Raw genomic sequence first — 13,902 nt, 5'->3', positions numbered from 1 at the left:
CACCATCAAAAAATAAAATTGGCTCCTTGATTTCACCTCTCGCTGGTTATTTTTAGAACATAACACCCGCGATAAACGATGGACAGCTGAGAAATATAACATTTGAATGCATTTTCTCTTTTGCTCTGAGGCGCGGGGGAAAGATATCGACAAGTCGATGAACATCATTTACAGATATATTGGGTAAATGCCCGAGACATCTATAGAAATGTAAATCGCCGCTTGATTCATTCATTTGCTTAACTTGTTTTGGACCGTAAACCAGGCGCGAATAGGACACCGGAAACAAAGCTCCCCACAGGAGTTTCCGCACCGGAAGTAGCATATGCTAACGTGCACATGGTCTATTCCAATTTAGCTGGATGTGAGCAGACAGTCTGTCTCTAAACAGCTCAGAATTCACTCAGCTGCTTCAGGCCTGTGTCACATCATCAGGAAACACAAGTGTTTTTGCAGAACTGTGCTGGCTTTTCTTAGGTTTTCTTTTTTAGCAAAGTCCTATCTAGCCTTTCTGTTCTTGAGGTTTATGAGTAGGGATGGGTATCGAAAACAGTGGGAACCGGTTCTTGTTGAGAACCGGTTCCCACTGTTGCAATTCCTTGGAATTGTTTGCCATTTTTACAAACGATTCCCTTATCGATTCCAGTCGCCCTGAATGACGTCACCGCGTTGCGGAGCGTCATTTACCTGACAGGAAACATGGCGGCTCAAACGATCAAAAGTTTGGTTATACTTTACGAGAGTGGATGACAACAGGGCAACTTGCAATACTTGCAAAGTAGATGCTTCATTTAAGGGAGGAAACACTACGAATATGCAAAAAACACGCGATGACCTTAAATGAATGTCGTGTTTTTAATTCCGCTCGACTCGTGAATCTCAACCCAGCAGCAGCGGTAACGTTTGCACGTCCTCTCCCGTTAATGCGGCAGGTAAATAATCAACTAACAGTGGATATTATGTTAGCGCGATCTGCCTTATTACAAACCTGCCATTACTGTGCATTTAGTGACCATGATGAGACAGAGTCTGGCTCAGACGCTGGCAGTTCTCGCTGCAGTCTACCGGTGTTCCAGATCAACTGGCGTTGGTCGAACAGATGTGTGGCAGTCTTGCGTTTCAGTAGCTCCTACCGACAAACCAGCAAAAAAACGCCAAATGTGTCACCTGTGACACGTGTGAGGTTGTCTCAAACACACTCCGTCAGTCTTGATGCTGTTGAACAACAAAATGTTTAAAAATGTGGCGAGTTTACCTGGTGATATCCTCATGCGCGACGCGATCGCGAAAACAGCAAACAAGTAACACCACGCCGTTGTTGTTCACAGGACAGCAAGAGTAAACGATCGGGAGACTCTTGTCGTCGTCATCGTTCCCCTCGCACGGTTTATTTCTCCGAATTCAGCGTTTTTGCTTCACAACTACAGCGAGCAGTTTACTTTGTGCACTAACATGGAGTCGAGTCAACCAGCGCCACCTCTGGCCAAGTGCCACAGCCTACAGCCAGATCAACCTGTGACACACATCTGCACCACGTTTGAATTCGTGTCATGCACATTTGTACCTTTCAATTGTGTCTGTTTGTGCGTCATGCAAATAAACCTTTGGAAAGAATGAAATGATATCATGTATTTATTATCAGCCTACATTTGTACAAAATGCCAAATGACATACACATAAGAATCACCATCCTGATATCAATACTTTTGCCCATACGAAAAATGTCGTGAACACACTAATATTTCACCAGTGTTGTAACATCACATGTCGTTAGCGTAGTCTGTCTGTGTCTGCCCTCTGCAAACAAACATGTTAGAGTTGGTTGTGATATACAGTCTGCATAAGTGTGGTCAATCTAATAAACATTTGTAAGGAGATGGCAGTTACTGTGAATGTACAGCAGTTACACAGTGATTAGTAATAAACAGTCAGACAATGACTCTGACAATCTCATTCAATCTTGCAGATTGCACCTTCTGTGGAAAGTGGTACCACACGGTGTGTGTGGACTTCCCCTGTGCAGAAGGCGACTACAAATGTTGTGGGTGCTAAATAAACAGAAACAAATGATCCCTGTTGTCTTTGCTTACTGATTGTTTTTAGTGTTGACAATCCACATTGCTGGCATTGCATCTTTCAACATGTTTGTGGGTAGATTTGGATGTACCAGGGGTAAGTGCAGCCACTCAGCCTCTACTCAATGTGATCATAGCAGCAGGTGCAGATGTGTCACAAGTTAATCTAGTAGTGGGCTATGGTCATGTGTTAGTGGTGGGAACAGTCATATCCACTCACTCTCACTGGCTGTTTATTACTAATCACTGTGTAACTGCTGTGAATTCACAGTAACTGCCGTCTCCTTACAAATGTTCATTAGATTAACCACACTTATACAGACTGTATATAACTCCAGCCATGTTGATGAATTGCCAAAATGGCTGGAAATATTCATTTTCAGGGAAAAGACACAGACAGACGATGCTTACAGGATGTGATGTGACAACACTAATGAAATATTGATGTGTCATATTTGTCCAAGGCGTATTTCATTGTTATGGAAAAAGAGAATATTAAAATCATGATGACCAATTGGAGTGGTGATTTCTATGACTTTGTGTATATAATTTGGCATTTTGTACAAATGTAGGCTGATAATAAATACATGATATCATTTCATTCTTTCCAAAGGTTTATTTGCATGACGCACAAACAGACACAATTGAAAGGTACAAATGTGCATGACACGAATTCAAACGTGGTGCAGATGTGTCACAGGTTGATCTGGCTGTAGGCTGTGGCACTTGGCCAGAGGTGGCGCTGGTTGACTCGACTCCATGTTAGTGCACAAAGTAAACTGCACGCTGTAGTTGTGAAGCAAAAACGCTGAATTCGGAGAAACAAACCGTGCGAGGGGAACGATGACGACGACAAGAGTCTCCCGATCTTTACTCTTGCTGTCCTGTGAACAACATCGGCGTGGTGTTACTTGTTTGCTGTTTTCGCGATCGCGTCGCGCACGAGGATATCACCAGGTAAACTCGCCACATTTTAAACATTTTGTTGTTCAACAGCATCAAGACTGACGGAGTGTGTTTGAGACAACCTCACACGTGTCACAGATCAAAGTCAAAGTCAAAGTCAACTTTATTTGTCGATTCTGCCACATGTACAGGACATACGGAGAATAGAAATTGCGTTACTCTTCAATCCCTAGATAAATAGCAAATGAACATTTAAATATATTTAAATATAAAAGTGATTAAAAAATGCAAGTAAAATAATTAAAAAGTAAAAATTTAAATAAATACAATTTTACATATAACAAGAAAGCTATATAATATACAATATAATGGGTAAGTGACATTGAGTGTAAACCAGGCAGAGTAGTGCAAATAGGCAAATAGTGCAAATGGAGATTTAGTAGTTTAGTAGTAGTAGATGACACATTTGGCTTTTTTTTGCTGGTTTGTCGGTAGGAGCTACTGAAACGCAAGACTGCCACACATCTGTTCGACCAACGCCAGTTGATCTAAACGCCAGTAGATCTGGAACACCGGCAGTGTCTCCTTTCAGGCAGGATAGACGAACGTCACCGAGCAGTGACTGAGTTTGTGGTCAAAGGCTTGCACCCATTTGCCACAGCAGATGATTTTCAGTAAGTGAGTGTGTTTAATTGTAGGCAGGGACATTACTGGATATTCTTGTGTAATTGCTACAGAACAATTTATGTTATACTTTGTTATTGCTACAGAAGAATATTTATTTTATTATTTTACATTTACAATGTTTTTCCTGGGGACCCTGTGACGCCCCATTGAAGAGCCGTAGGCTGGATCTCTTAAGCTCTCACTGTTGGGTTTGTAAGGCCATGTTACTCCTAAATTTCTATCTTGTTCAAAGAGAAGATATAAAACAAAGTTCTAAGCTAATCGACCTTAGTGTTCTCCTTTTTTAAAAAGAATCGATAAAGAATCGAATCGTTAAACAGAATCGAAAATGGAATCGGAATCGTGAAAATCTTATCAATACCCATCCCTGTGTATGAGTGTCTTGCACCTTGCAGTGAACTGTCTGTGTTTACTTTCATGCAGTCTTCTCTTTATGGTAGATTTGGATATCGGTACAACCTCCTGGAGTGTTGTTCACTTGGTTGGCTTCACCGTGGAATGATTTTGCGATCATGCACCACTGCTGTCTTGTGTGGATGTTCAGGTGCTGAGTTCACCAGTGCCTTCTTTCTTTCTCAAAGATTCTGCCTCCCTGAATATTGTAGGAAGTTCTTGGATAGTTTTTTTCTGTTTTCCTGGCTTAAGGATGGCTTGTTTCACCTGCACTTAGAGCTCATTTGACCTCATGTTGTCTGTTCACAGCAAAATCTTTCAAATGCAAGCACGAAAACTCAAATCAACTCCAGGCCTTTAAATCTGCTTAACTGATAATGACATAACAGAGGAATTGCCCACACCTGCACATCAAGTAGCCTTTGAGTTAGGTGTCCAATTACATTTGGTCCCTTTAAAAAGAGGTTGGCACATTTTAAGGAGCTGAAACTCCCGAACCCTTCATCCCATTTGAATGTGGATGCCCTCAAATGAAAGCTGACAGTCTACACATTATGTTCATGTCCATCATATAACTATAATTGGAATAAACAGGTAAAAAAACAAAACTTGTGTCACTGTCTAAATATATATGACCCTAACTATTCCTGCCACTGATGGAGCAACAGAGTGAAGTGTTCACAGACAAGTGAAGCTTCTCAGTCTCAGAGCAGGACCTGAGCGACTGAACACTTTTACATTATTTCCCCATAAATAATGGCACACTTTGATAGTCACATTCACAGGAGCAGACCAGGAACATTTGCACTGACGATCTCCTGAAGAAACATCATGGGGGTGTCACTGCATCTCCTACATTAGCATTTAGTTTGAAGTCCAGTTTCAACAGAAGTTGAACTGGAGACAGCAACTTGTTGAAATGTCATCTTAAATTGGTCATGTGATTTGGACGCGCTGGTGCGTCTGTCAACCCCACAGGGTTAAAAGTTGGTAAGTAGGCGTATACCTATTAATGACATCAAAGTCTGTTAACATGTTTCATTCTCTGAGCCTCATCAGCCTCTTCTGTAGGACGTCCATCCACCATCCTGGCCTTCAGCAGCACCAGACCCTTCTTGCAGGCTCTCTTTCTCTCTCTCTCTCCCCCCTTTCAGCCTGGTCAATTCAATTCAGTTTTATTTACACAGCACCAAATCACAACAACAGTCACCTCAAGGCGCTTTATACTGTAAGGTCGACCCTACAATAACACATACAGAGAAAAACCCAACAATCATATGACCCCTATGAGCAGCACTTTGGCGACAGTGGGAAGGAAAAACTCCCTTTTAACAGGAAGAAACCTCCAGCAGAACCAGGCTCAGGGAGGGGCGGGGCCATCTGCTGTGATTGGTTGGGGTGAGAGAAGGAAGACAGGATAAAGACATGCTGTGGAAGAGAGACAGAGGTTAATAGTAACTAATAATGGCACCAAATATATGTAATTGTAATTCACCAACATACACCATGAGAATTTGCTCACACTGTTGGTGTATAAAACAGATTTTTCCTTCTCAGTATTTGTTACTCAAATCATCAAAGGAATCATTGTCCCATCCATATTCTTCCACTTTTCCTTGTCGGGGTCGCCGGGGGGCTGCAGCCTATCCCAGCTAGAGCCGGTAGATGGGAAATCACTGCTCACTCATTTTAACATTAGTGTTTATTTACACATTTGTCACATATTTAGATTCCATTTAGTTTTGTTTTACAATCAGTTTTTGCTAAATAATAACAATAAAATATAAATGTACTTCATCGTGTTTATGGACATGAAACAGCAACTTTAGATCACTGACCACAGCTGGAAAACTAAAGTCATATGAAAGCTAAAATATAACATTGCTTTAAACTTTCACTTACCACAATATGACATTTGGAAAAACCAGTAAGTTTAAAATCATTAGTCAGACCTTTCCACACTACACTATGATAATTGCCCACATGACCCCTTAAACCAGCTAAATGTTTGTCTGTAATTTTCTTATTATACAATGTTGTTACACTGGTGCTACTGGAAATCTTTGATGTGTTGTAATGGGACAGTTTCTGATCTCTTCAGCCTGACCTGTATGCGCTCCACAGGATCATATTCTATCTCTGTTTAATCTCTTAGTACTTCTTGTACTAAGTTTTCTTTTTGTTTAAAGTGTCCTGACTGTGTTCTGTGACCACGTTGTGCAGAGAACTCGTCTCTATAAATGATTCTCAGTCTTATTAGTCAAACAGCCGGCAGGCTGCTCCTCTTTATGTTGTTTTTGGCCTGCAAAGGCAAAGTAAACCTCACAAAGACCAACTGTTTGTGTGAACGCTTTAAGATCCCACAGCAGTGGAGAAAATTGGAGCACAAATTACTTTTCAAAAATTATTTTTCATTATTTAAATACTTGGTTATATTTTTTATTTGCCTTCTCCTTGATTAATTAAAATATCAGTTTCATGTTTCTCTTTCAAAAGAAAAAGATATAATTATGTAATATACAATAATTGTAATATAAAGTAATATGTTAATAAAGTAACAATTCTTAGCTCTACTCAGTTTGATTGACAGGACAGATGATCAGTGGTGCAGAGTTCGTACCATCATCATTAAGCTCGGGACTGAAATATGGGTGGAGCTTCTCTGTGAAGGAGCAGCCAGTGAACGAGTAGATCAGAGCTGCAGCATCTACGTCATAGAAGGAGACCAGACCCTCCTCATAGTCCACAAACACCCCCACCTTCTGAGGACCAGACCGGAGACAGAGACGGACCGGAGGGGCGGCACAAGCTTTGTACTCACTTCCATCTCTCAGCCACACAGTCCAGAGACCGTCCTCGGGGCTCACTGACATGCTCTTTGTCCTGTTGATCGACTCTGTGGCCACTCATACATCCCAGTCAGTCTTTCCTTTAACCTGAATTTCAAAGTAAAATCGCAGCGAAGAACTAAGACATCAGAAGGGAGATGACAGCAATGCAGTTTCTGTGCTGGGCTCTGAAACCTGACTGAAACTCTTCAAATAAGCCATTCCTCTGCAGATGATCTGTTAGCTGTTTGACAACTACTCTTTCAAGACAGAGACGGATCAAGAAAATTTGGGGGTCAAAGGGCAAGAGATTTGGTAGGGTGGTACAGCGGTCCCTCGTTTATCGCAGGAGTTACGCTCCAAAAATAAGCCGCGATAGGTGAAATCCGCGAAGTAGCCAACTTTATTTTTTACAATGATTATAGATGTTTTAAGGCTGTCAAACCCCCTCACTGCACACTTTATACTCTTTTCTCAGACAGGCGTGAACATTGTCACACTTTTCTTTCTTGTTTAAACTCTCAAAGTTCAAACCTACGTAGAAAAATGAGTCCAGTATTATAGGATGAAACCAAAGGTCAAACCCTGTTTTCAGGTCCAGAACATGAGAGTAGAGCAGCTGCAGAGAATTCAACATTAACGAATCAACGGTACGGAAGTAGAGGAAGCAAGAACAGTAACTTCTACCTTCCCTTAGCATGGCGAGAAGTCCAACTTTTTGTGCGATGGTTAGCATCGTCCTCTGCCTTTCAGGTGCTGCTGCACAGCTGCCTTTGATGGCGCAAAACGTTTCGTCGACATTGTTGTTTGTTGGGGAGAAAACCTACAAACAGTCCAGCACTTCAGAGTCACGCTGCTAGGACATGCCCGTCGTTGCCAAGTTACCTGCTCCTCCCAGGCTGATCACATCCACCTCAGAGGTGGTGAGAATAAACACGAGACCTCCATGATGCTTCAGTGTGAAAACTGTGACGTTTCACTAACGGCGCACCCTGGTGGTAAAGAACACCACGAAACAGGACGGTGAAGTCTAAACAGTCGAGACCTCAGAGACATCAGGTGATGTGGAAATGTTTTATTCTTACAGATTACAGGCAGAGTCACTGGTTTGGATCGGTCCTTCAGAGCGTCACTGAGACACCTGAACCTGATGCAGCTCTGAATGTCACAGTCGTGCTGAGCAGCTCAGCTAGCAGGAAGTAAATGTGAGTTATTGATCTTTGCTGATTTATCAATGATCAGGAAACAAAGGCACGGAATCAGCTGCAGTTAGAAATGTTCCAACAGTTTAACATGAAGGGCGACCGAGACAGAAGCGACTCCATTGGTCACATGACGGGCCTCGACTGATCGATGCGTTTCAGGCGACGGGTCAGTCTGAGCAGCTACGCTCCGGGGTATTCAAAGACGGCGGCAGCTCCCATCCCGGTCCCGATGCACATGGACACAACGCCGTACGCCCTGCGGGGAACACAAGAGGGCGACAGTGAGAACACGTTTTCAAACGTACGAGGAGGCGAACGCGTGACCGTTGACACCGACCTCCTGCCTCTGCGTTTGAGCTCGTTGAGCAGCGTCACCACCTGCCGGGCGCCGGTGCAGCCCAGAGGGTGACCCAGAGCGATGGCGCCACCGTTCGGATTCACCTTCTCCGGCGGGATCCCCAGCTTCTCCACGCTGTACACCGCCTGAGAGGAAACGCCACCACCAGCAGCGAGACAGAGGTGGAGGCCAAAGGTTAAAGTGATAATCTTTATTTAAAAAGACAAAAGCAAATGAACAAAGTCTGGAGACTGAGAGGTCAAAGGGTAAATTCCTGCATGTGGAAACGCTTTGATGACTTCATACTTTATCTGTACTGTGTTAAAGAGATACTGACTGAAGCTGAACTCGGGCCGTACTGCAACACTGTACCACAAGGTGGCGCACAGAGTCACTGTGATATTTATTTAAAAACAATGTTATCATGCTTGACTCTGATTGGTCAGTAAGACCATCCATCCATTCTCTTCCACGTATCCTTAACAGCCTATCCAAGCTACCATAGGGCAAGAGGCGGGGTCACCCTGGACAGGTGGCCAATCCACCACCAACACAGAGAGACAAACAACCATTCACACACACACCTATGGGCAATTTAGAATCACCAGTTAACCCCACTGACTGTTTGGACTGTGGGAGGAAGCCGGAGAGAACCCCCACAGACAGAGACTCCACACGGAGAGGCCCCGCCTTCTCGCTGTGGTGCAACCGTGCTGCCCACCACGCCAGTGTGCGACCCGTCAATAAGACTAAAAAAGGGATTGAGTTTATACACACACACACATAGACTCACATGCTGCCCCCTGCTGGCAGGAGTGTTCGTTTGGAGAGAGTAGCTACCTGCCTGAAGCGATACGTCGTCTCTGAACTCACCTGACTTGCAAAGGCCTCGTTAATTTCAAACACATCGATATCCGCCACAGAGAGTCCTGCAGAGAGAAGAACTCAGACATGTTGGACAAACTCACACTTTCCTCCACGTTCACGGGTGAGCTAAGCCCCGCCTCCCAGCTTTAGGAGGAGGCAGGAACCTGTAGGAAACATGCTAACGATACTGGAACAAAGATCTCTGGGTTAATTACGTCTTTCATGAATCTTAATCTGAAGTCGGAGGAGGACACGTCGGCGTACAAACACTTCCTACCTGCCTGCTGCAGCGCTGCCGGGATGGCGTACGCCGGTCCGATGCCCATCACATCAGGAGGGACGCCCACCACCGCGCTGGCCCTCAGGACCCCCAGCACCGGGAGACCCAGCGCCTCGACCGCAGACCTGCGACCGATCAGGACGGCCGCCGCGCCGTCGCTCACCTGGCTGGAGTTACCTGAGACAAACGAGCACGTGAGCTCCTGACGGCTGAGCGAGATTCATTCTGCGGCCCCGCCCGCACTCTGACCTGCTGTGGTGCTGCCGTCGGACTTGAAGGCCGGCCGCAGTTTGGCGAGCCCCTCCAGCGTCGTCCCCGGTCTCACGCCCTCGTCTCTGCTGACCGTCACCTGACGCTCTTTGCCCTCGTCGTCCACAAACTTGGTGGTAACGGGGACGATCTCGTGGTCGAACAGACCCGCCCTCTGCGCCCGCGCCGCACTGTGTGGAGGAAGGACCGGGATTTGGTTGCAATGGAAACAGAAACAATCCTAAACATGCGTCAGTTTGTTTGACTTGGCTGCTCTAAACACTCAAGTTTTTTCTGCTCTTGCATCTCTGTGATGTCACAGAAGAGGGGACAGAAGCTTCCAGGCAGCCAATCAGAGGAAAGTTAAAGGGGGCTGGCCTTAAAGTGGGGATGGACCGAGCGGATTATTTATGTCACGCGTGGAGTGAAAATATGGAGCAGGAGATTCTTGCGTGTTGCTGAGACGTTCTTACTTCTGCTGGGAGCGGAGCGCGAAGGCGTCCTGCGTCTCTCTGGAGACGCCAAACCTCTCTGCCACGTTCTCCGACGTGATGCTGCAGAACAAACACGACACGTCTCAGTTAAGACAAAAATAACCGTTAACATTTCAGCTGGGAGTCATATTTCAGCTTTTTATAGACGGTAACCGACAAAATGACGCCTGTCAGGAGTGACGCGACTCATTTTTGAATCACTTCAGGATAAATTCTGCAGCTGGTTATGATCAGAACGTCTGCTCACACATGCAGCACTGTGTGAGAATAATTAGTGTTTATCAGCGAAATCAGGAACAATAAATTATGAAACGTCCTCCTTTCAGCTGGACAGGATCTACAATCTGATTCGCCGATGCTCGGCGCGTCGACGATCATAAACAACATCTGGAATTATAAAGCGTCTCACCCCATGGGAATGATGCAGTCTCTGGCTTTGTCGTTGTCCATCAGCCTGGAGCTCAGGTCGCCCGGGTTACCGATCCCTCGCAGCGACATGCTCTCCACGCTGCAAACAAACAGGAAACGCATCACTTCTGTCAGTGTGTCATAAAAACGGTTAACGTGTCCACACGCTGCCATAGGAGCTTAATCCCAGTGTATGACCATGACTGTGATCTGCTCAGGATTATTATGGTATGTCCACTTTAATGTACTTTTGATCAATTTATGTTTAGTTTTTAAATCAAATGTGACTTTTTATAAATTCAGATATTATTATTATTATTATTATTATTGTGTCAGATTAAAGTTCAAAGAGATCTAAATTAACTGTTTGTGTCTAACCTGTAATTTTCCTGACTCCTTAATTTTATTTCAAATAAGAATTTTTAGAGGAAGAAAACAGATTTGGACTTTTTAAAACCACGACCATCTACTCACTCACTGTTTATAATAAACATTTTAATGAATTATGAGGTAATTATTGGCAGAACTGGGCCTCCGTACATCGATGGCATAGTACATGTCATAAATTAGCTAAGAAAAGTAAAATAGTTCATTATGTGTGTTTATTTAAAAAAATTAAACTTCACCTGTTTACATGAAAAATATTCTTCATGTTTAAAACTCTCAGCTTTACTTGAGCAATTTTTTAACAACATCTGGATCGAGTGTTAAACCCACCCGCAGGCGAGGCCGAGGTCGATGGCTCTGCTCCTGATGGCTCCTGCACACACGGGTCAGAATTCGGTCATTCGGGTAAAAACCGGGCGGTTGGGTTAGTGGGAGCACGGCGGCGTTACCTGCTACGTTAAAGAGCGCCTGCAGGCCGGAGGAGCACTGCCGGTTCACCGTGTAGACGGGCACCGACTCAGGGAAGCCGCTGAAAGGAGGACGGAGCGGTGAGGAGCGCAGACAAACAGCAGGAGAGTGTCAGAGGCGTCAGACTCACCTGAGGAAGTGAGCCACTCGGGCCATCAGTGCGCCGGCGCCGGGCTGGAGCACGTTACCTGAACAGACAGAGGTTACATCTTCACCTACCTGCAGACAGGTGAGTCAGCCGACACATCAGAGCAGACGCGAAGGACAAAGCCTCACCCACACAGACGTCTCCCAGCCGCTCAGGCGACAGTCCGACGTCCTTCAGCACGGCCGACATCACGGCGCTCAGCAGCTCGTCAGGCGTGGTGTCCTGGAGGTGCGGAAAGAGTTAAACAGAACTTTATTCACAGCAAAGCAGAAAATAAATAAAGATCCCACAGCGCCCACCACAGCAAAACACGTTTAAACTTTGAGCCCGAATTTCAACCTTAAAAATATTAATAAAGTGAGGCGCTGTGACTGGAGGTCAAAGGTCATCCTGACCACACGCTGTCAGCCTCACAGAAAATAATCTGCGTGATATCAAACAACACATTCAAATAATTTATATATAAAACACTGTTGTGAGAATTTTCTTTGTATTTACATCCATGTAAACTTTGTTTCTAAATAGAAAACTGATCAAACAACAGCTGCTCTGAACCTAAAGCCGCCTGCTTAAATAAAGCGCGTCTAAAGAAAAGAATCTGAAATAAAAAGTAAGATTAATGATAAAGAGACTTAACTGGGCGTCATATTAAGTTTCCTCGGAACTGCAGCTTAAAACCAGTGAAAATCACCGTAAAAACGGCCGTAAAGCAAACTTCGTGGTTTTCTGGCCTCACCTTCGCCACAGTTGGCAGGTAACCTGCACTCACCTTAAAGCCTCCCCTTTTGGCCTTTCCGATCGCGGTCCTGCGGCCGTGAACCACCACCACGTCCTCCGGGGAGCTGCGACTGCTCGCCGCTGTCGCCGAGCCGCAGTCCGACCTCCGTAAGTCCCGCCTGAAGTTCGACGAGCCGCCGGGAGGCAGGTGTCCGGAAATGATCTTCAGCCTGTGCATGACGGCGGAGGAGCTGAGAGGAGACTCGCGGAGCGGAGTTCGGCTCCAGACTGGACTCTGAACCCAGAGTCCGCTCCAACAACATCCGGGTTCGTAAAGCCAGGACGGGAGGAGCGGAGGGACAAACAGTGCGCGCGCATGCAGCGGATTTATCAGGTCAGACGAAAAGAATCAGAAAATTTTAATTATCCCCAATTAAGTTACGACAGAGCAGCATGTCGATGAGGATAAGGCCAGGGCATAAACAGGCAATAAGAGTGAGATAGTAACAAAGGTGGCGCTCCTCCTCCTCTCGGTCCTGCAGGAAATGCAGCGGAGGCGTCGCCCAGAGGGGAGCATTGAAATGCGGGGAGAAGAATGTGAGAGGGGTCGTTGATGATTTTGGCTGCCTGTCTGAGGCCTGTTGGCTGAAAACCTGTCAGTTCTGACAGGCCGATGACTGTAGAGCACGCTGATGCAGTGTGCTGCAGTCTGTTCCTGTATGAAGGCTGATGGAGAAGGTCATGATGCTTCCCTGGAAGGCATCGTAAAAAGTCATGATGATGGCTGTGCTGACTCCAAAGGAGTTGAGTTTCCTAAGGAGGTGTAGCCGTTGGTGGCACCTCCTGAGAATCTCCTCTGTGTTGGCAGAGAATCTCAGGAGGTTGTCAAAGATGTTTCCCAGGTATTTGTACTCCTCAGCTACCTCCACTGGCTTCCCGTGACTGAAGCAGCCAGATCCATCTGCCTGCTGGAGAAGGTCACCACCGCATTTCAATGCCTCCCCTCTGGGCGACGCCTCTCTTTGGTTTTGCTCACATTCAAGTTTGGAGCTGTCACACCTCTCTACAAACTCGTGGTGCTGTGAGGGCCTGACAGCAGTGACAGGAGAACTGTGTCGTCAGCATATTTCACCAGGTGACAGAAAAGCGTTATTATAAGTTAGAACACGTTATTATATGTAGAAACATTGAGGGTAAATCTTTGTTCATTCACATCGAGCCAAAGGTCAGATTATTTATGATTTCATTCAGTATTTAACCATTTTTACTCTTTACGTTTGTAATTTTTAATGAAGTTTTTGTTTTTCTCGTTTCCCAAACATTTTGGAAAAATGTCAGAATTTGAAGCTGTTATGTTGATGTTTGTAATCTAATCATGTGAAATAAACTGGATTCTTTCTTTCAAAGTTTGGATTTCATGACCTCCTTTTCCTGCCTGAAAGTTACCAGAAAA

The 13,902-nt window shown here is 45.1% G+C and overlaps 1 protein-coding gene across 1 annotated transcript; it reads right to left on the bottom strand.

Annotated features, from left to right (window-relative positions):
* Positions 1-7,949: 7,949 nt before the first annotated feature.
* Positions 7,950-12,786, bottom strand: acaa1 (acetyl-CoA acyltransferase 1). The gene is made up of 12 exons (XM_085460608.1): positions 12,502-12,786; positions 11,861-11,954; positions 11,715-11,772; positions 11,566-11,645; positions 11,447-11,489; positions 10,731-10,829; positions 10,301-10,381; positions 9,828-10,018; positions 9,576-9,755; positions 9,305-9,360; positions 8,432-8,577; positions 7,950-8,350 (listed from the first exon to the last, which is right to left on the bottom strand). The coding sequence occupies exons 1-12, from the start codon at positions 12,685-12,687 to the stop codon at positions 8,275-8,277; spliced, it is 1,290 nt and encodes a 429-aa protein (XP_085316734.1). The 5' UTR covers positions 12,688-12,786; the 3' UTR covers positions 7,950-8,274.
* Positions 12,787-13,902: the final 1,116 nt, after the last annotated feature.

This window comes from Copadichromis virginalis, linkage group LG6 (assembly GCF_057382275.1).
Source record: "Copadichromis virginalis isolate Kocher_CV1m ecotype Utaka linkage group LG6, C_Virginalis_male_GT1.1, whole genome shotgun sequence".
Lineage (NCBI taxonomy): Eukaryota > Metazoa > Chordata > Actinopteri > Cichliformes > Cichlidae > Copadichromis > Copadichromis virginalis.
Note: the sequence above shows the minus strand (reverse complement) of the source record. Positions and strands in the feature narration are given on the sequence as shown.

Excerpts from the sequence above, each read along its gene's own strand:
- acaa1 (XM_085460608.1), bottom strand. The coding sequence starts at position 12,687 with ATGCACAGGCTGAAGATCATTTCCGGACACCTGCCTCCCGGCGGCTCG. Across the intron at positions 11,773-11,860 it reads GCTGGGAGACGTCTGTGTGG|GTAACGTGCTCCAGCCCGGC; the intron begins GTGAGGCTTTGT and ends CTGTCTGTTCAG. Across the intron at positions 10,830-11,446 it reads GACCTCGGCCTCGCCTGCGG|CGTGGAGAGCATGTCGCTGC; the intron begins GTGGGTTTAACA and ends GTTTGTTTGCAG.